The 27,165-nt window shown below is 38.2% G+C and overlaps 1 protein-coding gene and 1 pseudogene across 1 annotated transcript in view; both read left to right on the forward strand.

The window, feature by feature from the left end:
- Positions 1-585: 585 nt before the first annotated feature.
- The window catches only part of GNA12 (G protein subunit alpha 12), a 132,902-nt gene continuing 106,322 nt past the window's right edge, over positions 586-27,165 (forward strand). The window contains exon 1 of the mRNA XM_043988671.1: positions 586-1,403. Within this exon, the coding sequence (XP_043844606.1) occupies positions 1,086-1,403 (318 nt within the window). The 5' untranslated portion in view covers positions 586-1,085. The remainder of the gene's footprint in view (positions 1,404-27,165) is intronic.
- LOC122743611 lies at positions 10,236-10,629 on the forward strand (annotated as a pseudogene).

A 27,165-nucleotide genomic window follows, 5' to 3' on the forward strand; every position in this document is an offset into this window, starting at 1 on the left:
TAGCTTAAGTTTTTTGAAAAGACAGAAGGATGGCCCTCACGACCTTTCAAAGTCATTTCCGGGAATTTTATAATATAGCCTAGTCCACTTAATGCCGAAAGTCTTGAGGTTCTTCTCCGTGATTCTGTAGCCCTTTAGACCTGGGGAGTACCCAGAAAACTGGAACTGTGTTCGGTACACCTGGCACTCCTAGTGCCACGCCCATCCAAAGATAAAGATCCAATCCGAAGGCAAGAGAAGACGATTGACTTGGTTATTGAGCAATAGCAGCCGGCAACAGTGGGTGGCCGTTCCATCCCCCCCGAGTCCCCTCCTCCCTTTCATTCTGAAAGAAAGGACCTCTGCTGGGAAGTCCAATGAGAAGCTCAGAGCCCCAGAACTACGTCTTGAACCCCGCCTCCCATCCACCGCCCCTCCTCCCTGACCCCGCCCAAGTAGGGCTTTGCCCCCTTCTGGAGGAACAACACACCAATCGAAGAGCGTCTTGTATCGGATTGACAATAACTCGCCCAATCCTTTGGGCTGAAGCGAGGACGGCACACGCCCCTCCCTGTACGCCTCCATCCCTCTCCCCCACCCCCTATCCTCAGCGGGGGGTCGGAGCGGCTTGCTGGGAGCCAGTGTGGGGCTGGGAGCGGGCGGTGGCGACGATTTCCCCGGACTCTGGTCACTGACTCGGGGACTCGAGTCCGAGTCTCCGTCCACTAGGATTTGGAGGCCGCCAGCCGCAACCCGGCTTCGCCCCCGTTGGTCCCCCTCCTCCGCCCGTCCGGGGGTCGCCTAGGCAGCTCTCCGCTAGCGGCCGCGCCCCTCGGCCGCCTCCGCCCCGGGCCGGAGGAGCGGCGCTCCCCTCCCCCTCGGGCGCGGGGCCACCGCCCCCGGAGGGCGGGCTGGGGCTATTCCGATGGCCCCCGGCTCCTAGCGGGGGGAGGAGGGGGCTGGGCGCCTCCGGGATCCAGGCTCTGCGCGGCGGCGGCGGCGGCGGATGCAGACGGCCGCGGGGGGGCCGTGAAGGGGCGGCCGCCGCCTCCCGCCCCCGCCGTCCCCCCTTCGCTCAGTCCGTCCTCTCCGCGGCCGGCGGGGCCATGTCCGGGGTAGTGAGGACCCTCAGCCGCTGCCTGCTGCCAGCCGAGGCCAGCGGGCGGGAGCGCCGGGGCGGCGGCGGCAGCGGCGGCGGCAGCCGGGACTCCGAGCGGGAGGCCCGGCGGCGGAGCCGGGAGATCGACGCGCTGCTGGCCCGGGAGCGGCGGGCGGTGCGGCGCCTGGTGAAGATCCTGTTGCTGGGGGCCGGCGAGAGCGGCAAGTCCACCTTCCTGAAGCAGATGCGCATCATCCACGGCCGAGAGTTCGACCAGAAGGCGCTGCTCGAGTTCCGGGACACTATCTTCGAGAACATCCTCAAGGTGAGGCGGGAGGGCGCTCAGCTTGGGGGGCGGTCAGGGGGTGGCTGATGTCGGGGGGAACGAGGCTCGAGCATCGCCTGCCTGCCTGCCTCTCCCAATTGGGAAGCGTGGGTTCTGGCAGCCTCTCTTGCGGGTCCTACCTGGTGCAGGTGAGGAGAGGACATCGGAGAACCAAATGGCTGACCGCCCTGCAGATGCGGGTGAAAGTGATGTTGGGGCTGGCACTTTGTTCTTCAAAGTGTCTTTGGTTGGGCCCAGGTGCTCAATCGATGATTTTTGAATGGCAACGTCTTAACCCTATTCTTTAGTGAAACGGGGGAAATCAAGGTTTCCCCTAAAAGCACGAGTTGAACTTTGAAGGCAGGCGACGGAGGGAATAAATCAAGCATTTATTAAAGCACTCACTTTTTGCTTTACACAACCTCACAACAACCCTGGTACGTATTATAAGGAGTTCCATTTTACATCTGAGGCGGAGAGTTTAAATGACTTGGCCAGGATCATACAAGCATAGTGATCTGAGGTGAGATTTGAACTCGGAGCCTTCTTGACGCCGCCTTTCCACTTAGCCACCTTCTAGGTTCTTCTCAACGCAGGAGGCCTCCGTAGTGTAATAGACAGAGTGCTGGACTTGGCAAAGGGTCAGGAAGACTTGGGTTCGAATATGGCCTCTGACACTGTTTAAAAACAACAGCTGGGGAATTCTAAAAGCAAGTTTTAAACTGTGTGACCATGGACAAGTCACTTTTGACTTTCCTAAGCCTCAGTCTTCCGATTTGTAAAATGGGGAGAGTGATGTCTCCGACCTGCCTCATAGAGTTGTAGGGATAAAATGAAATGAGTAAGGTGCATTGCAAGCTTTAAAACGCTATAATAAATACCATGTATTTATGTTATCTTTTAATCCGTGTTCTCGCATAGTATAGTAGGCACTTAACAAATGTTTATTGAGTTGAATAGAAATTGAATTGAAGGTGCATGTGGTTATTTTTGTTTGGGGTCTATAAGGAAACTTAATGTCCTATATTTTTATAACTCCGACACCTTTTTTTGCTATCACCAAAAAGTCGGCTTTTCTTTCACTGTCCTGATTATTTGGGGATACTGTAGTGTGGATAGTAAATCTGGTCATCCTTTGGGCATTTGGTGTGTTGATTTTAGGGGTTGGAGAGACCATGACTGGACTTCTAAAGGAAAAACCACATTGGGAACTTGGGGTAGCAAACCTCTGTATGTTGGCTGCTTGCTTTAGAAAGTTGCTGTATGATGTCTGTGGTTTTCCCACTCCACCCTTTAGAGTTTTCAGTCAAAGCTGATGAGGAGGAAGTTGTTCCTGTTTTTTTCAAGTGTACAATCAGAAGAAAAAGCCCCAAATCTGTTTTAGTGCTATCTAGTGTTAAAAAGGGTCACAGAGAACTTTGGGGAAGTTACTCAGTGAATGCAGAGTTGACCATATTTATTTCTCTACTTAGGTATAATCATTGGCTCACTTTTTCCCTCCTGGTTTTTAAGTGGTCAAAAGAGGACAATTTTCAGGCCTCAAAATGATCTTTTTGCTCACTGTGGAAGTGGGGGAAGGGAATGGGAACATGGACCTGAGGACCCAGAAGTATTGCGAAATTAGTTATACCAGGGAACTAGCCTGGTGTCCTGGAGGCTATGGATTTTATCTTACAGTTAAGATTTTAGAACTGGAGATATCTTTAGAGATCATTTAGTTTAATCTTCTCATTTCACAAATAAGGAAACTGAGGTCTAGGAAGACTGACCTTTTGAAGGTCAGTCTAAGTGGTACAGCTATGTCTAGAAAAGGTCTCCTGACTAGTTCAGTGATTTTTCCCCCCACTAGACCATGTTGTTTTCCTTTATAGACATATGAGAAAAATTTAGAAATGGATAGGAAGAAAGAAAGAGAAAAACTGGCAAATACCCCTTTTCTTCTTTTCCACCTTTTTCTGGAAGAGTCAAAGTTTAATTTAGAACTCTCACAAAGTATTTAAACATCAAGGCTGGTTGTTTCTAATTCAGTAGGGATTGAGTGTGTATTTGGAAAAACTACCATTTATTTCTAGAAAAAAATGCATTTGGTTTTCTTTTCTGCCCAAAACTGTTGTTTGCCATTTAATGGTCATACTCAATATAAATTATGCCTTCTTTCTGAATTAGAAAAATAAGGTTGTGGCATTTGATTTAGGATAACAGGACTTACCATCTCCCAGTTTCTTTAAATTTAGGAGGCCAGTGGTGATGTAAATATCATTAATGTGACTTTAAAAACTAAAGTAAGCACTCTCGAAAGTCACAGTTATTATTTTAAATAAGTTTTAGACAATCTAGTCTTAACCTTTACAATGCATACAAAACATTAACTTTTGCTTTTGTTAACTTCAGCTGTTTTTAGCAGAAACAAATTCCCTGTTAACTACAGTTCTTTTCTTCCCAACTTTTGTGTAATTGTACTTCCATCTTAAATTAAATTTTAGCTGTTCTAACAAGAGAAGAATGGCTTAGAAATTCTACTTTGAATTTAGAATACAATTCAAGGGACGTCTCATTGCAGAGGAAGAGATGTTTTTTCAAGCTTTTAACAGTGAGTTTTGCAATTATTCAGAATAATATTGATGTTTGCAAATACTGTTGGAGTTACTGTGACTGAATTCTTTAGTTATTTCAAAGGAACAACTAATTTGATCCCCCTCTTACTACGTTGAATCAGCTGATTATGTGAATGTCATGTAAACATGACCCTAGTCTATCTCCTTGTCTTTTTTTTAATGCTATCATAAGCAAAATCCTCTCCTTTTAAAGAAGACCTTATTAAGGAACATAATACCTAAAAGTACAGGAATTTATTTTATACAATTGACTTAGCTTTTTTTTTTTTTTAAATCAAGTTTTCTTTCATTCCGAGTTGTTTTTATAACTGCATTTTCTTTTAAAGCATCTGTATCACAACAGGTTACAACAACTTTGGGATAAAAGGCAACTGTTACACTGTCCAATACAAGGTTTCAAATTATTGTTCTTACTAGCCCCTACCCAGACGTAACCCAGATAAAATTTTTGGTCAAAAATAAGAAATAGATCCACTTGCTTATTTTAAGTATATTAAAAAGGAAACTAGTTAGACCATTTCAGTTTGTCTATTTTATGTAAAAAAGTCTATAGCGTGTTACACCTTATTCATAGTACAATTAGAGTGATTATGAATTAGTATTCTGCACCATTGCAGGATCTTTAAACATCAAAAATTGCTGTAGTAGTATCCCCCATAACTTAACTCTTCAAGACTTAAAAAAACTAACAGTTACTGCCAAAAGGAAAAAAATGGAAAAGTTACTGTCAAAGCAAGTAAAGTCAATACCATTACATAGGTTTTGGTAGTTCTTTCCTCCAATATTTCAGTGGAAATAGGTTAAATTTGACATGGCAGTGAATTACCACTACTTTACAAGTATACTTCATGTTAAATTTCAAGACCTTTTAAAAAATGGATTTTCTTTTCATTATGAATTTATCATCAACAAACACTACCATTTCATTTTACAGAGAAGAGCTAAGACTATTGCATGTGAAACTGTGAACACTGCTTAGGTAGTTAATTTTTTTAAAGTATACATTAAGCTTACAAGGTAATAACAAAATTTCCCTCTTTGAGTTCTCAGTTTTTTTTCAAATTTAAAAAAACCATCTTAATGACATGCTTTTCTTTTTTTGCATCTCTCTTCCTACCCACTAACCTATCTTCCCTTGTAACAAATATATAAAGTCTGAAAATATGTCTCATTCTTTACCCATAGGCCATCATCTCTTTGCCAGCAGGCAGAAGGTATGCTTGCTTCTGAATCTATGACCAGTCGTTGTCTAAGTAGTCTTTCAGAGTTAGTTTTTTCTTTTTTTAACATCATTGTCATCATCTTTTAAATTGTTCTCCTGGTTTTGCTTATTCAGCATCAGTTCATGTAAGTCTTCTCAGTTCTCACTGAGTGCTTCATATTCATATTTCTTTCAACAATAATATTTTGTTATGTCCATATGCCATAATTTGTTAAAATATTCCTCAATTGATGGATATACACATTGTTTTGAGTTCTTTCCTACAAGAAAAAGTGCTTTAAGTATTTCTTTACATATCAATAATTTTTGACCTCCTAGGCGTATATACGTTTTAGTGGTATCGTTGGGTCAAAAGGGATGTGTGTGTGTGTGGGGGGGGGGGTTGTATGTTGTATACACATAATTAAGTGACTTTACACATACATATACAAAATTAAGTGACTTTTTAAGTATAGTTTCAAATTAATTTCAAGACTGGTTGGATCAATTTAGAGGTTTACCAACAGTACATTATTATGTCTTTCTTCTAAGTAGCCCTGCTAACAATTGTGATATTTGTGGCTTCTCATCTTTGCCAGTGTGCTGTTGAAATCTCAGTTGTTTTAATTTGCATGTTTCTTCTTAGTGATTCGCAGTATTCTTTCACATGGTTGTTAATAGTTTGAGTTTCTTCTAAAAATTAGCTATTCATATCTTTTGACCACTTAACTATTGGGAATAGCTGTTGTTCTCATATCAATAGTTGAATTTGAAATCCAATTAGACAGCAAGAAAAATGTACATATTAGTATAGTTTTAAGGTACTTTGCAGTGCCTGCTGTACATTTTCTTCAAAACAGTATTCCAGCACTACCTTCAACATGAAGCCTTTCCTTATTCCTTCCCTTGATAGTGTCTTCACTCTCCCATTTGCCCTATATTTAAGTATTTTCTATTTAATGTATTTGTATTTATTCTTTTTTTATGTTTATTCTTTATATGCTTCTTTGTGACCCTAATGAATGTTTCCCCTGTTAGATGTAAGTTTCCTGTGGGTAGGGATTGTTTTATTCATTATTTTTCTATCCCAGAACCCAACAAATCAGGTCATCTCTCTGGGCTTCAGTTTTCTCAATTATCAAATAAGGAGATAAACTAGATGGTCTCTGAATCCATTTTAGCTCTAGATCTATGAACTCAAATCCAAAAGTCATTAACAGTGGAGGGAGGAGGGAGGGAGATGACCTTGATCATTGAAGGGGGAAGGGAAAGATCAGGGAAGCTCTGACTTAACACATGATACCTTATATGAGCCTTAAAGCTAGAGACTATTTTTTAAAAATTAATTTTTTATTTAGGTTTTTTCTCAATTACATATAAACAAACATTTTTAGCATTTGTTTTTTCTTGAGTTCTAAAATCTCTCCCTCCCCTTCTTCCTCCTTGAGAAGGCAAGCAATTTGATATAGATTATACATGTACAGTCATCAAAACATTTCCATATAAGCGATGTTGTGAAAGAAAATAGACCAGACCAAAAAAATAAAACAAGAATAATAAAGAAAGTTTAAAAAGTATGCTTCCATCTACATTCCAGCTCTATCAATTCTTTCTTTGGAAGTGGATTGCATTTTTCATTTTACAGTCCTTTGGAATTGTCTTGGATTATTGTATTGCTGAAAATAGCTAAGTCATTCACAGTTAATCATCAGACAGTATTGCTATGACTCTGTACCAATGTTCTCCTTGTTCTGCTCATTTCACTTTGTATCAGTTCATGTAAGTCTTTCTAGGTTTTTATGAAGCCATCTTACTCAACATTTCTTATAGCAAAATAATATTCCATCACAATCACGCACCACAACTTGTTCAGCCATTTCCCAATTAATGGGTATTCCCTCAATTTCCAATCCTTTGCTACCACAAAAAGAGCTACTTAAATATTTTTGTACATATAGGTCATTTTCCTTTTATTATCTCTTTGGGGTACCTAGTATTGGTATTGCTGGGTCAAAAGGTATGCACTCATTGTTTTATAGCCTTTTGTGCATGGTTCCTAATTGCTTTCCAGAATGGTTGTATCAGTTCACAACTCCACCAGCAGTACATTAGTATTCCAGTTTTTCCACATCCCCTCCAACACCTGTCATTTTCCTTCTCTATCATATTAGTCAATCTAATAGATGTGAGGTGGTACCTCAGAGTTGTTTCAATTCGAATATCTCTAATTAATAATGATTTAGAGCATTTTTCATATGACTATAGGTAGCTTTGATTTCTTTATCTGAAAACTGCCTGTTCATATCCCTTGACCATTTATCAGTTGGGGAATGACTCATGTTCTTATAAATTTGACTCACTTCTCTTTATATTTGAGAAATGAGGTCTTTATCAAAGAAACTTGCTATAAAAATTTTCCCTAGCTTTCTGTTTCCCTTCTAATCCTAGTTGCATTGGTTTTGTTTGTGCAAAACCTTTTAATATGATGTAATCAAAATTATTCATATTATATCCTATAAAGCCCTTTATCTATTATTTGGTCATAAATCCTTCCTTTATCCATAAATCTGTCAGATTGAATATTCCATGTCCTCCATATTTGTTTATGATATTACCCTTTATGTAGCCATTTCAACCTTATCTCTGTATATGAGATGTTGGTTTATACCTTGTTTCTGCTAAACTGCTTTTCAGGAAGCTAGAGAATCTAAAAGATGAGGTGGAGTGAGTGAATTTCAGGAAATAGGGATGTGCAAAGGCACAAGAGAGGACATGATAAATCCAAAGAACAAGGTACTAGGCTAGTTTGTCTGGAACCAAAGTGTGGGAAGGGAAGTAATGCCAAATAAGTCTGTAAGGTTAGATAGGAACCAGATCATGATGGGCTATAATTAACAGGCTGAATGGTTTGTATTTTATCCTAGAGGCAATAAGGAACTACTGAAAGGGCTGTAGCATGGTTAGACCTACAATTTAGAAATACTAATTTGGAATCTATATGTAGACTAATTGTAAAGGAACGTCTAGCAATAGAATAGATTTAGAGCTAGAGAATACCACAAGGAGCTTTGGGTGTTAGGATTAAGCTAGCTTTCAGTTCATCAGACTTGTTGGAAATAAATGATAAATCTGAGTAACTTAAATATAACTTACTTGTAACAATGCTTTACAATTGTGTGTATTACTAATTTAGAAAATGTTTTTGTTTGCTTTGTTTATTGGAATATAATTTTCCCCAATTAAGGAAATAAGTTTCACTTTACAACATATAGAAAAAGTTAAAATAAATTATACCCCACTAAAATGAAGCCCATTGTAGTGCCAGAATACTTATAGATTCCTTCAGACAGTTAACCATAGATAATAAAGTTAACCATAGGTAATAAAGGAAGAATCAGTGTGTGGAAGCTAAAGGCATTCTGACCAGTTTTCCAATTCCTAAGGAAACTTTACAAAAATCATGGAAAGATGGAATTAATATCTCTGTTTATGACCTTAAGATTATGATTTTCTAAAATTAAAATCTTTTTCATCAATTTTAGCAGTTCTAAAAATAATAAAATTTACTTATGTTAAAGTGAAAAGGACATTAAAGGAAGATCTGATGCCAAGGGTTCCAAGTCCTTTAGAACTCTTAATCTATGAGTAACTTTTATTTCTTTGGTCACATAAGCACCAAACTTTCCATTTGACTATGTAGTGAATCTTGAATGCAGAAATTTTTAAGCACAGCAGCATAAGACCCCAGATTTAGAAGCCATCTGTTTAGCCCCTTCATTTTACAGATGAAGAAATCGAGAGGCCCAGAGTTTAAGTGGCTTGCCCAAAGTCATATAAATGTAAGTGATGGTACAGATGGGATTTGAACCTAGGTCCTTTGACTCTATAGCCAGTGCTCTTTTCATTGTATGGTATTGTCTCTTAGGGAAGCAGAAATCTGCTCCTGGGTCCTCTTTCTGTGTTTGGGAGAGCACTAAGTTGCCTAACCAACACATTTCATTAAAGTAGCCAAATTTTACATTTGGATATACTTGGGTGGTCCTTTTGTAATGCAAAAAATATCTCTTCCATCAGCTGAAAAATCTAAAAAAGAAGCCTCTGGTCATTTGGGGGGAGTTGTAGATATAAATTGGTCTTGCTCCACAGCTTTCAGGTTTGCATTTTTAGACAGTTTTAACAAAACCTATTTAGGGTGAGCAGTATCTGACCTTTGGTCATATGTGTGTGTGTGTGTGTGTGTGTGTGTATGTATATGTATATATGTATATGTATATATATATATAAGTAAATTGGAATAAAGCAGTACTTGGGTCTTACTAATAACAGCTTGTGATTATTTGCTCCATTTTTATATAGTTGAAAGTGTGGACATGGATGGAATATTTTTAAAATGGAATTGGCTGTTAAGCATTTATCCATAGATTTAATTGAAGGATAGTCCTCAAGCCAGAGAAACTAATGATATGTAACAGAATCTAGGTATTTAACTTACATTACCTGAAAGGCAATTCTTCACCATTTTATTTCATGCTAAAACTATTTCAGATATGGCTGCTAACTTAAACATGTTCCAAAAACACCACTAAAGGCAATTATTGTAGAAGATCATAAATGGCCTTGTTAACCACTGAAACCTGGGAAATTTCACCCTGACATTCCCAAGAAGTGCCACACTCTCTATGGCTTTTAGAAGTTGGAGACAATAAGCTTCTAGCTTCCACTCTCTTGAATAACCATCCTGGTCTCCTGAGGGTTGACTAATGTGTTTTTGCCCAATCAGAGTTTTAGAGTGGGAAAGAATTTGAGAGGCCATCTAAACTCCCTTATTTGATTTACATATGAAGAAATTGAGGTTGTGACTTGCCTAAGTGCACGCAATTAATAAATTGTGTAATAATGGACAAAACTGGGATTTGAACCAAGACCCCCAGACTCCAAATTCATTGATATTTCGGCTGTCCTATGCTGCCTGTCAGAATATCTGTGGGTCACTCTTCCCTCTTCTGGTGACGGACTCGACAGAAATTAAAAATGGTTCAGCGTCTGACATATCGCCATAGGTTGTCCTACAACACAGCTTCCAACAAAACTCGGCGGTCACAAACCCCAGGTAACAGAATCGTTTACCTTTATACTAAGAAAGTTGGAAAAGCACCCAAATCAGCCTGTGATGTGTGCCCAGGAAGACTTTGAGGTGTTTGTGCAGTGATACCTAAAGTTCTTATGAGTCTATCAAAGACCAAAAAGCATGTCAGCAGGGCTTATGATGGCTCCATGTGTGCTAAATGTGTCCATGACAGGATCAAGCATGCTTTCCTGATTGAGGAGCAGAAAATTGTTGTGAAGGTGTTGAAGGCACAGGCACAGAGTCAAAAAAGTAAATAAAAAGGATATTTTTTTGAATAATAAAGAAAATTAAAATGTGGGAAAAAAGAATATCTGTGGGCCCCCCACTTCTCAGAAAACCATACTTCTCCCTAAATCTGTTCTATTTTACTAAACATCAGTAATTTGACCTCGGTATGATAGAACTTGCCACTCGAAAAGATATACTTAACCATAAAACAGTATTTTTTTTCTTGCATAAAACCAATAAAAGGAATAAGACAGTACATAATAGATTATCGACTGCAGGACTATGCCCCCATATTGCCCTAGACCCAATCTTCTGGATTGCCCAGTCCTTTTTATTCCCCCCTACTCTCTCCTCCTCTCCCTTCCCTCAAACATAGTGGCACAAAGCTCTGGCTTCCTACAGAGTTTCAGGGCAGTTCAAGATGGGCAGCTCCAGACGTAGGACTTGAGTTCAAGGTTCTAGGCTTTACCAGTTGCTCCACATGTTTTTAGGAAGGACATAGTCCCACCAGATGTTTTCTTCATTCTAAGTGCAAGCAAAGAGATTCAGGTAACAAAATGCACTTCCTAAGTGCGGTGTAATTCATGACCTGAGGGGTTGGGGTTGGGAGGCAAGGTTTGGATTTTAAAGCAGTTACCAAGGGCATTACACTAAAGTGGAGAAAATGGAATATCTTGGCACTTTCGTAGGCTCATAAAGCCAGTACTAGAAGGAGCCCCACAGACTACCTAACCCAAAGCCCTCAGATGAGCAAACTGAAGCTGAGAGGTTAAATGACTTGTTAAATTACACACGGTAAGCATCAGATGGGATTGGAATCTAGACTGATGTCTGAGCCAGTTCTTTCCATTGTACTGCACCTGCCTTTTCCATTGTAGGAGCCCGGGATTTCGGATAAATGGTTCATAAAACAGTGCATTAGATGTCAATATTTTGTCTATTTTGGGAGGGACTGATTTCATTAGCATAGAGAATTCCTGATTAGGAAATTACTTCTACTTGTGCAGATGGGTGCTTTCTCTATACTTATTCTTAGAGTTGCCTCCAACACTGGGAGGCAGCTGATATGCCAAAGGCAGGCCCCGAAATCATGCCATAGGAACTCTGAGGATAACTACTCCTTTGGGCCACGCTTGCTTTTTCTCTCTCTTAATAGCTTACACTTTTGGATTGAGTTAAAGTTTAAGGGAAGTACACATTTTGGTTGCTTAACATTACATTCTCTGATAGGTTAGTCAGTTTGAAAATTTCTTTTGTGTCTTCTGTGTTTAGGATAATGCTTAGGATGTGTCAAACAATATTTGTTTTTGTTATCTGGAAAATACAATCACTGTTTTGACCTGAGTAACATGTACTTTGAGAAGCTGGAAGTGCTACATTGGTTCACCTGGATGAATCAATCTGGTATTAGTTCTGGTTTAACTACATGACTTGACCTTGGCAGAGAGAGTAAAGAAAATGTATAGGCTAGTTGGCCTGTAAGAAGGAAAGCTTGGAAATGTTTAGAAAGTGACATAGTCAATTTGGCCCATCAACATCATGCATACTTAAAAATCTGCTAGCTACTACATTTCCTAATGGACTTAGAATCCATTGTGATCTGAATTTATGTTAGCTTTCATGCTAAAATCAAGATGGTACTGGGCTAAGCAATAGACCTGGAAACTTAAAAAGAAAATGGAAAAGTGTTTTGAAGTCTAACCCTATTACCACTAAAATGCTGACTAATACTGGGCTTTGGGTTCCTTGTCAGTTAAAAGAAGAATTACTCAGGTATTTGTAAGGAATGACTTTATATTTGAAAGGACTTCAGAACTTACTGTAGCAGTTTTTTAAATATATATTCAAAGTGAAGGTGGAAGGGGAGAAGATTGCATAAATTTCAAGATGTGCCTTCTGATTTGAGTTTGGTGCACTGGTGACTTTTTTCCCGTTTGGTGATAGGGTTAGATATTCATGTAGTTACTTTAAGTACTTTTTGATAACTGAAATAAATGAAACTATTTAATTTAAATTACCCCCATATACTCTGTGATTCTGCTATACTGGCTTGCTTTCTTTTCCTCACACATGACATTCCAACTCTGTGTCTTTTCACTTATTGTTTCCCTTTGCCTAGAATATTCTTTCTCCTTATCTCCTTTTCTGTCTTCCCTGGCTTCCTTCAAGACTTAGCTCCAATTCTACCTTCTACAGACTTTCTCCCAGTGCTAGTGCCTTCCCTTTGAGATTGCTTTTCATTTCCTCTGTGTGTGTGTGTGTGTGTGTGTGTGTATAAAATATATGTCTTCCTCATCAGAATGTGATCTACTTAAGAACAGAGACTATTTTTGTCTTTTTTTGTATTCTCGGCACTTAGCACAGTACCTGCCATATAAGAAATACTGAATAAATTCTTGTTTGCTGACTGGCCCTCAAAGATGGAAGATTTTTTACCATTTGGGGATAGTCACAAGAATTATGCATTAGGTTATTTTTTTAATGTAAATTTTTGACTTAAACATCCACCCCAAAAGGCCTTTCCATATACATAGCAGAACACAAAAAGAAGGTTAATGATTTGTTGAATCTCCATTTCATATTGTCTGTTTTTGAAAGTTTATAACAGATTCCATGCACAGCTTATAACTTTCAACACTTCTGCTGGGTTTTGCTTCCTTTTGTTCTCTTATCTGCATTTTATTTTTTTAATTTAAAAAATAATTTTTTTCTTATCTGCATTTTAAAAAATGTTTCATGTCTCTCTTTTTTCTTTTGCATCAATATTACTAACCCCATAACTTCTAAATTGCAACTCCCCCCCCCAATTAAAAAACCAAATAGCAAACGTAACAAATTCTAGTCCAGCAAAATGAATCCACACAATGGCCACATCCAAAAATGTAGGTCTCTTTCTGCATCTTGAGTGTTTTCTCTTAGGTACTCCGGAGATAAGGTTGGTCAGTAGATTGATCAGAGCAATTAAGTTGTTTTTCTTGTATAAACTGTTATCAAGGTTCTGCTCATTTCATTCAACATCACTCTTAACCAGGATTCTCTAATTATCTCTTCGGATCATTTCTCTTGATTTTATAAAAAAAAAATTCTTAAAAAAAGTTCTTCCAATTAACAAGAATTTTTTTCCCTCCCTTCCATTCCATTCAAACAAACTCCCAAATTGATTCATGTCATATTATGCATTTTGAATCCATACATTCTGCCTCCTGGTAGGAGGCAGGTAACAACACGCTTCATTTTCTATACTCCAGAATTAGGGTTTATTATTCCATTGATCAAAGATCTAAAGGCCTTTATGAGTTGTTTTTCTTTATACTGTTATTGTCATTATATAAATTATTCTCTTCTGCTCATTTCACTCTTCATTAATTAGTTAATATAGGTCTTCTTAGTTTCCTCTGAAACTGTCCATTTTGTGATTTCTTAATTGATGGCTACCCTCTTGATTTCCTTTTTTTTTAGGGGGGACTATGAAAAGAATTGCTTTAAATATTTTTACATATGAGTCTTTTCCCTCTGTTTTTTATTTCTTTGGGGTAGAACCCTAGTAGTGGTGTTGCTAGGTAAAAGTTTATGTAGAGTTTAGTGACTTTGGGGGCATAGCTCCAAATTACTTTCCACAATGGGTAAACCAATCAACAGTTCCCTCAGCAGTGTATGCTTGTTTTCCCATAACCCCTTGTGTAGTTTCTTACAGTGTAGTAATATTTTATTACATATTGAGATAATCAGCCATTCTCTAAATTGATAGGCACTCCCCCTTAGATTCTAGGGTTTCTATCCATTTTTAATTTCTCTTTCAGGATTAGGAAGGTGATTTTGCTTATGACTCTTCCTTTCCCCTCTCCTAAGCCCCCTCCCCATCCTTTTGTATTTATGCATCAGTGAGTATTCAACCCTCCTTTGTCTGTTTCAGATAAGTAAGGTTCATCTGATACCCATTTACCAACCACTTCTTCCTTGTCTGTGCTGCTTTTCTAACATACTCTCAGTTATGAGAAATAGCAAGTTCTATCCCCTTCATTCTTCTTTTTACATTGGTGTGTATTCCTTCTATCCTCCTTTGTCTTCTCTTTCTCTTAAAACTCTCAGAAGAGAACTAATCCATCCCTCTGTCCTCTGTTTTTCTGATTTAATGCCCTTACTACCCTTTTAGTACATTAAAGTTCTACAAGGCAGTTGTTTCTTTTCCTCTGTTAGAATGTTAACATCATATAGCACCTTCTTGTTGCTCAAATAAATTTCCCTGAGTTTCTCTTGTCTCTTGTTTTCATTTCAAAATTCCTACTTTACTATGACCTTTTTTATCAGAAATACCTGAAAACTCACTACTGTATTAAAATCAATTTTTCCAATAGGATTATGCTCACCTTTGTAAAGTAAGTTGGGTTTTTTTTTTTGTAAGCCTCTATCTTCTGCCTTTGGAATATTGAGTTCCAAGATCTTTCATTTTTATTAAGAAGCTGCAAAGTCTCATGTGGTCCTGACTGTGGTTCCTTAGTACTTTAACTGTTTCTTTCTGGATGGTTACAGTAGTTTTTCTTTGATGTGGGAACTTTGGATCTTGGCTATGAAATTCCTGAAACATTTCCTTTTGAGATTTCCTTCAATAGGTCATCAGTGGATTATTTCTAGATTTAGACCCTGGTTATAATAGATCTGAACAGTTTTAATTTTGGTTTCTTAAAATATATGTTTAGGCTTTTTTTTTTTTTTTAGGGCAATGAGGGTTAAGTGACTTGCCCAGGGTCACACAGCTAGTAAGTATCAAGTGTCTAAGGCTAGATTTGAACTCAGGTCCTTCTGAATCCAGGGCCGGTGCTTTATCTACTGTGCCATCTAGCTGCCCCCTATGTTTAGGCTTTTTAAAAAAAAAAAATTGATGGTTTTCAGGGAGTCCAATTATTCTTAAATTATATCTCTTTGACACATTTTTTCAGGTGATTTGTTTTTGATATTAGTTTACATTTTCTTTTTTTACAATCTTTGATTTTTGACTGTGATTAGGTCAACTTATCCCTAAGACTTTTTCCTTTTATTCTGCTTCTTGATGTCTCTTGGAGTCATTCATTCTTTTTGGTTTATTCTAGTTTTTAGGGAGTTTGTTATTTGGGAAAGTGTCTTTGCCAAGAAAATCCCAAATGGGGTCACAAAAGAGTTGGACGTGATTGAAATGTCTGAACAACAAGAACATTAAATAATTTTCTGATGTGTGCATATCTCTATATATATTTCCTTAGATACACATACATACATTTTGCCTTGTGAATGAACCCTAGAAAATGTACTCTTGTGGTTTTGGAGTAAGTGACACTGAGCACAGGGCTGAGATAGGGAAAACCATGAATTGCTTTGAACTTTTTGAATTTAAGATTAAGTTTATGAGACATCTAGTTTGAAATGCCCAGTCAACAGTTAGTGATGGAAGATTGAAACTCAAGAGAGGGCAGCTAGGTGGCGCAGTGGATAAAGCACTGGCCTTGGATTCAGGAGTACCTGAGTTCAAATTTGGCCTCAGACACTTGATACTTACTAGCTGTGTGACCCTGGGCAAGTCACTTAACCCTCATTGCCCCACCAAAAAAAAGAAAGAAAGAAAGAAAGAAATTCAGGAGAAAGACCAGGGTTGTATTATATCCTGGGATTCATCTTCTTAAAAATTATAATAACCCCCTGGAAGTTGATGAAGTCATCAAATTATAAATTATAGGCCTTAGCATGGAGCTTCAGCCTATAGCCAACCTACTGAAGCTTCACATAAATATTACTTGAATGAAATAACTTTTTTCCTATCTAGTTGTATATGTTGTCAATTACCTGACCTGTCTAAGTATGTACAGTGAAGGACCCCTGGTATAAGTGATAATAGATTAAAAAGAGTGTCAGCCTGCCATAGTAGAAAGAGGAGTTAGGTACCTAGATTAAATTTTCTATGTAATCTTGGGCAAGTTGTTTATCCTCTGTCTCTCATTTGACTTGTTTTTTTTTTTTTTTTTAAAAAGATCCTGGACTCAGAGCCTTAGGTCTTAGATCTTGCTTAGGTCAGCTCCTCCCTAAGGCTTTCTTCTTTTAGTCTAACTTCTACATTTTCCAGCTCTCTAAATCCAAATTCTAGGCACCCAGTTTTCCTAATCTTGAAGGTCCTTATGATTTCTTGGTTTGGATTCAAAGATTCACTCCACCTAATCTCTTAATCGACTTTCTTCTGGGATTGCCACTTGAATTATATGCCTGGTTTTTTACATCTCAACCCTGTGGTAAGTGTCACATACTCCAGACCCACAGGAGTACATTTTCTAGGGTTTGTTCACAAGGCAAAAAGATTATAACTATCTCTAAGGAGATACAAATATGCACACATAAGAAATATTAGGACTCTTCATGCCCCCATTTTGGGTTTTCTTGGCAAGGATACTAGAGTGGTTTACCATTTCCTTCTTCAGCTCATTTTATAGATGAGGAAATCGAGGCAAATGGTGAAATGACTTGCCCAGTGTCACACAGCTAATGAGTATCTTGAGGTCACATTTGAACTCAGTAAGATGAGTCTTCCTGTCTCCAGGCCTGGTACCCTATCTACTGCGCCACCTAACTGCAGTTGATGGTACCTAATCTTTCCAACCTTAGCCCTTAAAGTTCTTCCTAGGTATACTTCAGTTTACTTGATTCCAACTTCTAGCCTTTTGGATTCATCTACCTGGGGACCCTGGATCAGGCCAATTACCTCTTCTACAATTCTCACTTTGACAGTGGGGCTTTCTGTTATCAATCATTTGGATTTCCACCCCACATTCCTATGTAATCATTGGCAAATGAAATATCTTCCTTCTCTCTACCCAAAGTAAGGAGGGAATTTTTTAAAATAAAAAGATCACTAAAAATTTTTCTGTGGCCTCAAAACCACAATTGAATACTATTTTAAAAGCATAGACAGGCCCTTCTGTCACATTCCTCATTTATACAATAAAAAGGCAGAACTAAAATATTTCTGATGTCCATGTGTGTATACTACCTATTCATAGATTTGTCACAGGGGAGTAATTTTATAAATTTTATGGTTATGTGTAATTATAAGGGTGACTTCATGAAATGCTTTTGAAAATGTGACAAGTTATTATTATTCCCTGTTGGAATAAAGGAGTAAAAATGTATTTTAATTTAAAATTTTAAAACAACTTGTTATCAATATGTTGTCAGGTACCATCTCCTTAGGAACTTTATATTAAAAATTACCCAGGCACTGAATGTTGCTTTGGTCCTTTAAATCCTAATTCTACTTTTGATCAAATTTATTTGTTTTGAATACTGGAGTTCAAATCCTGCCTTAGACACCAACTCTTTGGCCCCAGTCAAGTTACTTAACTTCTTTTGCATTCAGTCTCATCAAATGTAAAATGGGCGTCATACGAGTTCTTTTTTCACAGGGTTGTTAAAAGGATCAAATAAGATTATGTATGTGTCTGTGTATGTGTGTATAATGCTTTGTTAACTTTAAAACACTATATCAACAGTGACTATTATCTGTCACTTCTTTCTATTTAATGAATAAAGGGAGGCATACTTTTACACTTGCTAGTCTTGCTATTTTTTTAATATTGTCACTGATTTGTTATAGCTGTATTGCAAAAACAGGAATATTGGTTAATATTAATATTCTAAAGGGAGAAGGATGGGAATATCAAATTAGAATGAGATTACTTCAGAGCCTGTTTTATTTAGTGTGTGCTTCTCATATTGTCTCAATTACTGACTAACACAACCTTCTTGTTGGTGGCCACTGGTGTCCCTTTCCCATTTCTGCTCTCCAGTCTGCTCTACAAAGTACTGTTAAGAATATTTCTCTCAGAAACCATTTTCTTTTTTAAAAGGCTTTATTGATATCCTTTTTTTATATCAGTCATTTCCTTCCTCCCATGTTGAACTCTCCCTCTTGGAAAAGAAAAACAAGAGAATATCAGATTATATCGAACAATTTATATAATACTCTGGCCTTGTAGTCCCTAAAGAAGCAAGTATGGAAAACATTTTCTTTTTTTTTTTTTAATGTGGTTTTGGGAGCTTAAAATGCTTCTTGTTTTTTTATACCACAATTATTTCTTAATAGTAACCCATCGGGGCGGCTAGGTGGCTCAGTGGATAAAGCACCGGCCCTGGATTCAGGAGTACCTGAGTTCAAATCCAGCCTCAGACACTTAACACTTACTAGCTGTGTGACCCTGGGCAAGTCACTTAACCCCAATTGCCTCACTAAAAAAAAAATAGTAACCCATCCCCATAGAACCATCCCTCATTTAAAAAAAAAAAAGTATTATCAGACACCATGACATCTAACAACATATTTAACATTCTGTACTGGTATAATCACCTCTCTACCAAGGGGAGGAAAGTGTCAGAATCCATATTCCATAAGGTCTTTTTTCTGCTTAATATTTTCTATAGGGTCTACTTGTCTTTTATTAGATCAAATTCAAACGTTTTATCTATTGTTTAAGGTGCTTTGTGCCTATTATTCTGTAGTCCCCTGTCAAGTTATTCCTTACTCTTACAGGTTCCCATCTAATCTGGGTCTTTATCCTTATCGGTATCCATTGTTGTTGTTCAGTAATTTTCACTAGTGTCTGAATCTTCGTGACCCTATTTGGGGTTTTATTGGCAAAGGTACTAGAGAGGTTTGCCATTTCCTTCTCTAGCTCATCTCATAAATGAGTAAACTGAGGCAAACAGGATTAAGTGACTTGCCCAGAGTCACATAGCAAATAAGTATCTGAGGCTATATTTGAACTCTGTGCTTCCTGATTTCAGGACCAGGATCCTATTTACTGTGTCACCTAGCTGCTTATCCATACTCGTCACTTCTTTTCAAACTCACTTCAAGATTTTTCTTCTCTAAGAGAGATTACCCACTTTAACTTCTCTCTGCAATGATCACTTATTTCCTTAATTTATTTTCCTTGACATTGCTATCTGACATTTGCTTCTGTTTTCAGATTCCTTGTTTATATAATAGTTGGCTAGACAAGATCATTTCCTTGAGTAAGGATTATATTTTTTAATTCTTTTATATCTTTCAAAATGCTTAGTGCTGTGACTATAACGTGATCAGTGAATGCTTGAATGGAGAGATTGCATTATTCTCATTTTTTTGCTTGATTAGTCTCTTCCAAGACAATGACAGCTCTTAAAGTTCACTTTTGTCAAAATGTAATAGATAATTTCGGGGCAGCTAGGTGGCACAGTGGATAGAGCACCGGCCCTGGAGTCAGGAGTACCTGAGTTCAAATCTGGCCTCAGACACTTAACACTTACTAGCTGTGTGACCTTGGGCAAGTCACTTAACCCCAATTGCCTCACTTTAAAAAAAAAGGTAATATATAATTTCTACTTCAGATTAGAAACTAAAGGCGTTAAGTCCAATTCTTCCTATTCCTTACTTCTTCCCTAGATTTGCTCTCATATTCTCTGTTATTGTTATCTCCTAACTTTCCCCCCTTATTTATTCCATCCAAAACTATCTGGGGTTGATATTATACATTGATATTGTATCCAGCCTTTTGCCCTCGTTGCTGTCAGTCAGTGAAGGAGTGATATATTTATATAAGTAGTTCCCTCTCTTCTCTGAATATGTATAGAAAAATAGGTCTTCTGGTTTACTTGAGTTGTATTAGGGAAAGACTCATCAGTGCTTTTATTCTTTCTTTGGATTGTATAATGTTCTGTGTTCATTAGTAATTATAGTCAAAATCTCTATTAACAAAGCCTACCATAGATGCTTAACTAGGAGTCAGTCATTTCATTCATCTAAAATAATGCATGAATAGCTACAGAAAATCAAAATTACTTTTTCAGGCTCTTAGTAGTGGTTAGTAACTATAGTGTTCCTGAAAGACTTATTGTGTCTAATCTCTTAAACAGTATTGAGACTGGTACCATTCCAGTAAATGGAAGGTCAAGGAATGTGCATAAGGAATTCTGAAACTGTAAATTCATGTTGTTTTCCTGTTAGCACAGTATATACATTAGGAGAGCAGTTTGGCCCATTGGCTTTAGCAGAAACTTAACTCCAGAATTCATTGTTAATCCTTGTTCTGTTATTGACCAGGATCGTGTATAAATTATTAATTTTTTTAAATTGTCATAATTGTCATCCCTACCTTTAATTTCTCTCTGCTTCCTCATCTCCTTCTATCTCCTTCTTCCTGTCCCTTTCTCTCTCCTTTTTCCTTTCCTTCTCCCTTTCCCTTCTTTTTCTCCCCCTCTCACAGTCACTCAGAGGCCTAGTCCCATAGCTGTAGGTAGGTTACATTTTGACTTACTTTTTCTTTGACCTACAGTTTCTGACCTGGACTAGTTGGATCCTCCTTAATCCCCTGGTGGACCTCCCCTCCCAGTGGCGCATCCTTTGTTCCAACCTCGTCATATTTGTTACAGATACCCACCAGCCTCAGCCTTCCTAATCCTTAGCTGGGATTATAAGCATGCTCCACCACACCTGGCCAAAGTCATCAGAGGTTATTTATATCTTGTGCCCAACTAATAAAGAAACTTTGGGATAGACTCCTAAGTCTTTATGGAACAAGAGTCCTTTTAGTGTTTGCCTAATTTCAGCATTTCCGTGGTGATGCACGAAAATAAGTGCTTTCTGTGGTGGAAGGATTCCCCAGCGGTTCATTCTTATTTGTGTTGTTTTTTTTTTTAATTGGGAGTATTGTTTTTGTCAGCTCCTACATCAGTAACTTATCCATATAATGAATACTAAATATCACTGAGTATTGTGTAGGAGAAAAATGAGAAATCCTATAAATATAATAACTTCAATTTATATAGAGTTTTAAGGTTTTCAAAGCACCCCTTTAAGTTATATAAGATAGTCCCATTAGAAAAATCTCCATTTTACAGGTGAGGAATTTAAGTCTCAGAAAGATTATGGAACTTGGATACATCTGATCACATGTCTAGCAAATGATAGAACTGGGATGGGAATCCAGGACTATTGAATCCAAAATCCAATGTTGTGTTTTGTTTTGTTTTATTCTGTTTTGTTTTGTTTTGGATCTGTGACCACATTGATGGTGAAAAATATTCTATAACAGTACAGGTGGCCATTGAGCTGGGGGCCTTCTTTGCATTTTCTTCATCTGATGTGAATACTTAATGAAGGATGAAGACCATTCATTGATTGTCTTTTTCTCCGGCTACATAACCAACTCTTTTTTTCTAGCCATCTACTTCTCTAATGACGTCATTTATACTACCTTTCTTGCAGGTTTCCTGGTTTGTAATATTTTGCATCCTGCTCATAACTATTAGCATTTCTCTATTACCATTTTGGTTGTGCCTCAACTTTCAGTTCTTAGAAGATTATGGTATTTTTTGTTTTGGTTTTTTGTGGGGCAACAGGGGGTTAAGTGACTTGCCCAGGGTCACACAGCTAGTAAGTGTCAAGTGTCTGAGGCTGGATTTGAACTCAGGTCCTCCTGAATATAGGGCCGGTGCTTTATCCACTGCGCCACCTAGCTGCCCCTATATTTTTTTACTTATATTCCTTGGTTACATGGAACATCACTAGAAGAATATTGGTGTTAAAAAAAAATGAAGCTTTGTTTCAGAAAGACCTTTGAGGTAATTAGAAGAATTATGCAATTTCCCAAAGGCAATTTCACACACTAGCCTTTTCCTGTTCGGTTCTGGGCTTAGCTTATTACCCATTTTCAGTGGCTGTCCTAGATTTATTTACTGATAGACTGCACACAATAAGCTGGCATTGGTGGAGTGCATGGAGAACAGTCTCTGCAAAGGCAGAGTGGAGGAGGAACCTAGGGGTTACCTAGACAGTAAAAAGGACAGTTTGGCTTTACTGGAAAGGTAGATTAGAACTAACTTGTGAAGAACTTTAAATGCCAAACAAAAGAGTTTATATTGCCTTTTGAAGTAATGGGTAGCCACTGGAAATTATTGAATAGGAGAGTGACATGAAATTAATTTCCAAATCAAATGGCCTTTTTTTTGGTTTTCATCTTTCTTGACCTCTGCTGTATCCTTTGATATTTTCAGTTTCCTCTTCTTGAAACTCTCTTCTCTAAGTTTATCTGGCAGTGTTCTAACCTGGTTTTCTACCTACTTGATTGACTGCTCCTTTTCTAGATCTTCATCCCGGTCAATCCCACTAAAGGTGGGTGTCCCCCAGGGCCCAGTCCCAGTATCTTCTTCTTCTATAGTACTTCACTTGGTGATCTTACCAGCTCTCATGGATTCAATTACCTTATCTGTGCTGATGATTCTATTCTCCTTGTCCAGATCTAACCTCCCTCCTAACCTGCTTATTAAGCACCTCAAACTGGCTGTTCCATAAACATTTTAAATTCAATGTGTCTAAAACTGAACTCATTATCTTTCCCCCCATATCCTCTTCCTTACTCCCCTATTAGTATCAAGGGTACCACTATCCTCCCAGTCATCAGGCTCTCAGCCTAGGTGTCACCTTCAAATCCTTACTCTCATTCCTCCCCACATAAAATCTATTGCCAAGTCCTCTCAATTTTACCTTTGCAACATTTCTTGAATACCCTTCCTTCTCTCCTCTGAAACTGCCACAGATTTCATTCAGGGCCTTATTATCTCATTCCAGGACTATTGCCATAGCCTCCTGGTTGGCCTACCTGCCACAAGTCTCTCCCCACTCCAGGTGATCCTCCACTTAGCTGTGAAAGTGATCTAAAAAGTCTTAACCATGTCACACCTTCTTATTCAATCAAATCCATTGACTCCCTATTTACTCTAGTATCAAATATAAAATCCTCTGTTTAGCATTCAAACCCTTCACAACTTTTCCCCTTCCTAATTTTTCAGGCTTCTTTCACCATATCCTCTCCCCACCCAGGACCTCATCCCCACATAACCTCATACTCTGCAATCCAGTGACACTAACCTCCTTGCTATTCCTTGCACAAAACACTTCATGTCCAGACTGTAGACATTTTAACTGGCTGTCTTCCATGCCTAGAATACTCTTCCTCCTCATCTCTGTCTCCTGGTTTCCCTGGCTTCCTTCTCAGCCACAAATTTGCACTTAGAGGGAGTATCAATGAGTCAACAAGCATTTATTAGGCACCTACCTTGTGCCAGGTACTGGGAGTAAAAATAGAAAAAGTTAAACAATCCCTATTTGCAAAATATTTATATTCTTAGGGAGGATACAACAGGACCATATACAAGTATATACAGGAGAATATAAGGAGAATGAATCCAAACTAGTTAGGTACTTTGGAGGGAAGGCACTAGCAGCTGCCTCATTTGAAATGTGGTCCTTGAATTGAGTCCTCAAGAAAGAGGCAGAGGTGAGGAGACGCAGGGTATTTCAGGCCTGGGGCAGCCAGTGTAAAGACATTCAATGTACTCTTCCTTATTAGTTCAGCAAATCTTGGCTTGCTCAGCCAGCCTTCATATTTGACCACAGTCTTGAGCCTTAGGAGAGGTCTCACCAACAAGGCATAGTAATAGCAATACACGGCCTATGTCAGAAAAGTTGGGCTCAAAAATGGGCTCTTATTACTTCTCTGACCCTGAGAGAATCACAACCGCTCTTGGCCTCAGTTTCCTCATCTGAAAAATGAAATAGGTAAGCCTAGAAAGCTCTCCTAGCTTAATGATGGGATCTTAGCTATAGAGCCAGAAGGGGACTTAGTGGTTATCTACTCAAGCCATTTTATTTTATTTTATTTATTTTTTTTTTTTGCGGGGCAATGGGGGTTAAGTGACTTGGCCAGGGTCACACAGCTAGTAAGTGTCAAGTGTCTGAGGCCGGCTTTGAACTCAGGTACTCCTGAATCCAGGGCCAGTGCCTTAACCACTGCGCCATCTAGCTGCCCCCAAGTCATTTTATTTTACAGATGAGGAAACTGAGGCCCAGAAAGAGGAAGTAACTTGTCAAAAGTCACACAAGTAAGTAGTAAATAGCAGAACTGGGATTCAAATCCAGGTCCTTTGGTTGCAGATACGTGCTTATTCCATTACACTGTGCTTTCTGTCTACCAGCTAATGAACACACATGTTCATTATGTTTGCTTAAAGAAGTACTACAGGGGCAGCTAGATGGCGCAGTGGTAAAGCACTGGCCCTGGATTCAGGAGTACCTGAGTTCAAATCCGGTCTCAGACACTTGACACTTACTAGCTGTGTGACCCTGGGCAAGTCACTTAACCCCCATTGCCTCACCAAAAAAAAAAAAAAAAAAAAAGAAGTACTACAGAGAAGATCAGGGTGTGGCCAGAGGTTCCACAAATGTTTTCTCTTGAGACTTGTATTTCATTACTTCTGTGGCAGGATGTAGGAGTAATATATTCTTCAGTGTCATACTATTCTCTTCTTGCTTAAACTCCAAACTGACTGTCCTAAAGTGACTGATCAAAGTAGCCTTGGAATCTTCCCAGTGGTCTTCTTACCTCCTCAAGGAGAAAAAGAGATGCAGGAACTACTGTGGAAGTCACTTAATTTTGTGGCAGAGTAAGATTTTTCCCATTAGAAACCTGAGATGAAGTTATTTGTAAAATTTTTTTGCTCTTCCCCTCAACTGTAGTTTTATAGTTGAAGAAAATGGCATTATTTAAATGACAACTTTACAATGTCTTCTTCTGGTTTGGAGAATTATTTATTATTATCAGCTAGAAAGGGGAGTTTGGGAAAGTTAGTGAAGTAGAAGTGTTAATTAGAATCAAGAGAAGAGGATAGATGAGTGAATCCATGTTTTTAAAGTAGAACCTTAAAGCAACTTTAGTGAAAAATAACTTAATAATCATTAAGTTCTAAATTATTTATATCACTTAAAATTCCTTTCTAGTCTTTGTTTACAGATACATTTTTATGTACTTGTAAGCAGGAATATTTAAACTTTGAAAAATAACAATTAAAGACTTAGGTCTTACTCAAGAAGCATATAAGTATTTTCCTTCTTATGTTCTATCAGTAATATTTTTCTTTAGCATTTAAGAAGTCTGGAAATCAAACGAATTCAGAGTATTATGAATCCTACTAACACCTATTTGAATTTCATTAATATATTTTGCTTATCTAGACTGAGTGAGAGATATGTTGTACTTTTATTTTTTCCAGTGGTCAATACTAAAAATAATTATAATAGCATTTATATAGTACTTTAAGGTCTGCAAAGTTGTTTTTTTTTTCAAGTGAGGCAATTGGGGTTAAATGACTTGCTCAGGGTCACACAGCTAGTAACCAACCCTAGTTTAGGACTACATTCATTATCTCTTCTTCTTTTTTTTTTTCTTTTCTTTTCTTTCTTTCTTTTTTTTTTTTTTTTTGGCGAGGCAATTGGGGTTAAGTGACTTGCCCAGGGTCACACAGCTAGTAAGTGTCAAGAGTCTGAGGCCGGATTTGAACTCAGGTACTCCTGACTCCAGGGCCAGTGCTCTATCCACTGCGCCACCTAGCTGCCCCTGCAAAGTATTTTTAAAATATATTTTTTTTAATTCTCATAGCAACTCTGGGAGGTAGCTGCTCTTATTCACTTTATTTACAGATGAGGAAGCTAAGGTAGACAGATTAAGGGACTTGCCCAGAGTCATACAATTAGTAAGGTGTCCAAGGCTGGATTTAAACTTAGGTCTTCCTTACCCTCAGTCCAGCTAATCAAATAACATTCAGTATGTTTGCTTGAAGAATAACGGTTCTGACACATCGTTAGACCCATTTCCTTTTTTCTTTTTCCTCACCCATTTGTGAGAGATAATAAGGTCCTGAATTTGTGTAGTGGCTTTGGGATTAGAGAGAACAGTATGGATAAGGGGAGAGACTGTAGAGGTAGAATTGCAAATATTTGCGATTCATTGGTTATAGGGGATGAGAGAGAGAAGGAAGAGTCAAGGATAACTCCAGGGTTGCAAATCTATTTTATGAAGGATAGTGGTACCCTTGATAGAAATTGGGGAGTTCATGTTGCTTAAATGTTTACATTTATTAAATTGTGGTTACAATTTTATCTTATATCTGTTAGAGAAAAAATAGATTACATTGATGGAGGCCAAGTGGTCACAGTTGGATTGTAAGAGTAGGCTGTGGAAAACAGACAACTAATCTAATCTAGCAAACATTTATTAGATTAAAAAAAAAATTCTGGAGCATTATGCTGTATCCTGGGGATGTACCAACAAAACAAAACAAAATGATCCTGGCCTTGAGGAGCTTACATTCTTCTGAGGACAAAAGTAACATTCAAATAGTTTTTGTGTGCACCCTTACACACCAAGCTAAGGAATTTATGCTTTATTAAGTAAGGTGAACCTGAATGTGTTGGAGCAGAAGAGCCAAGTGATTAGGCCTGCACCTAAGGAAGATTGATTTGGCAATGATAAAATTTAAATTGAAGAAGGAAAGAGACTAGAAATAAGGGAGACCATTTGGAAGACTTTTATAATATAGTCAGGAGATAATGTAGGGGCAGCTAGGTGGCACAGTGGATAGAGCACTGGCCCTTGGAGTCAGGAGGACCTGAGTTCAAATCCAGCCTCAGACTCTTGACACTTACTAGCTGTGTGACCCTGGACAAGTCACTTAACCCCAATTGCCTCGCCAAAAAAAAAA

Source organism: Dromiciops gliroides, chromosome 1 (assembly GCF_019393635.1).
Source record: "Dromiciops gliroides isolate mDroGli1 chromosome 1, mDroGli1.pri, whole genome shotgun sequence".
NCBI lineage: Eukaryota > Metazoa > Chordata > Mammalia > Microbiotheria > Microbiotheriidae > Dromiciops > Dromiciops gliroides.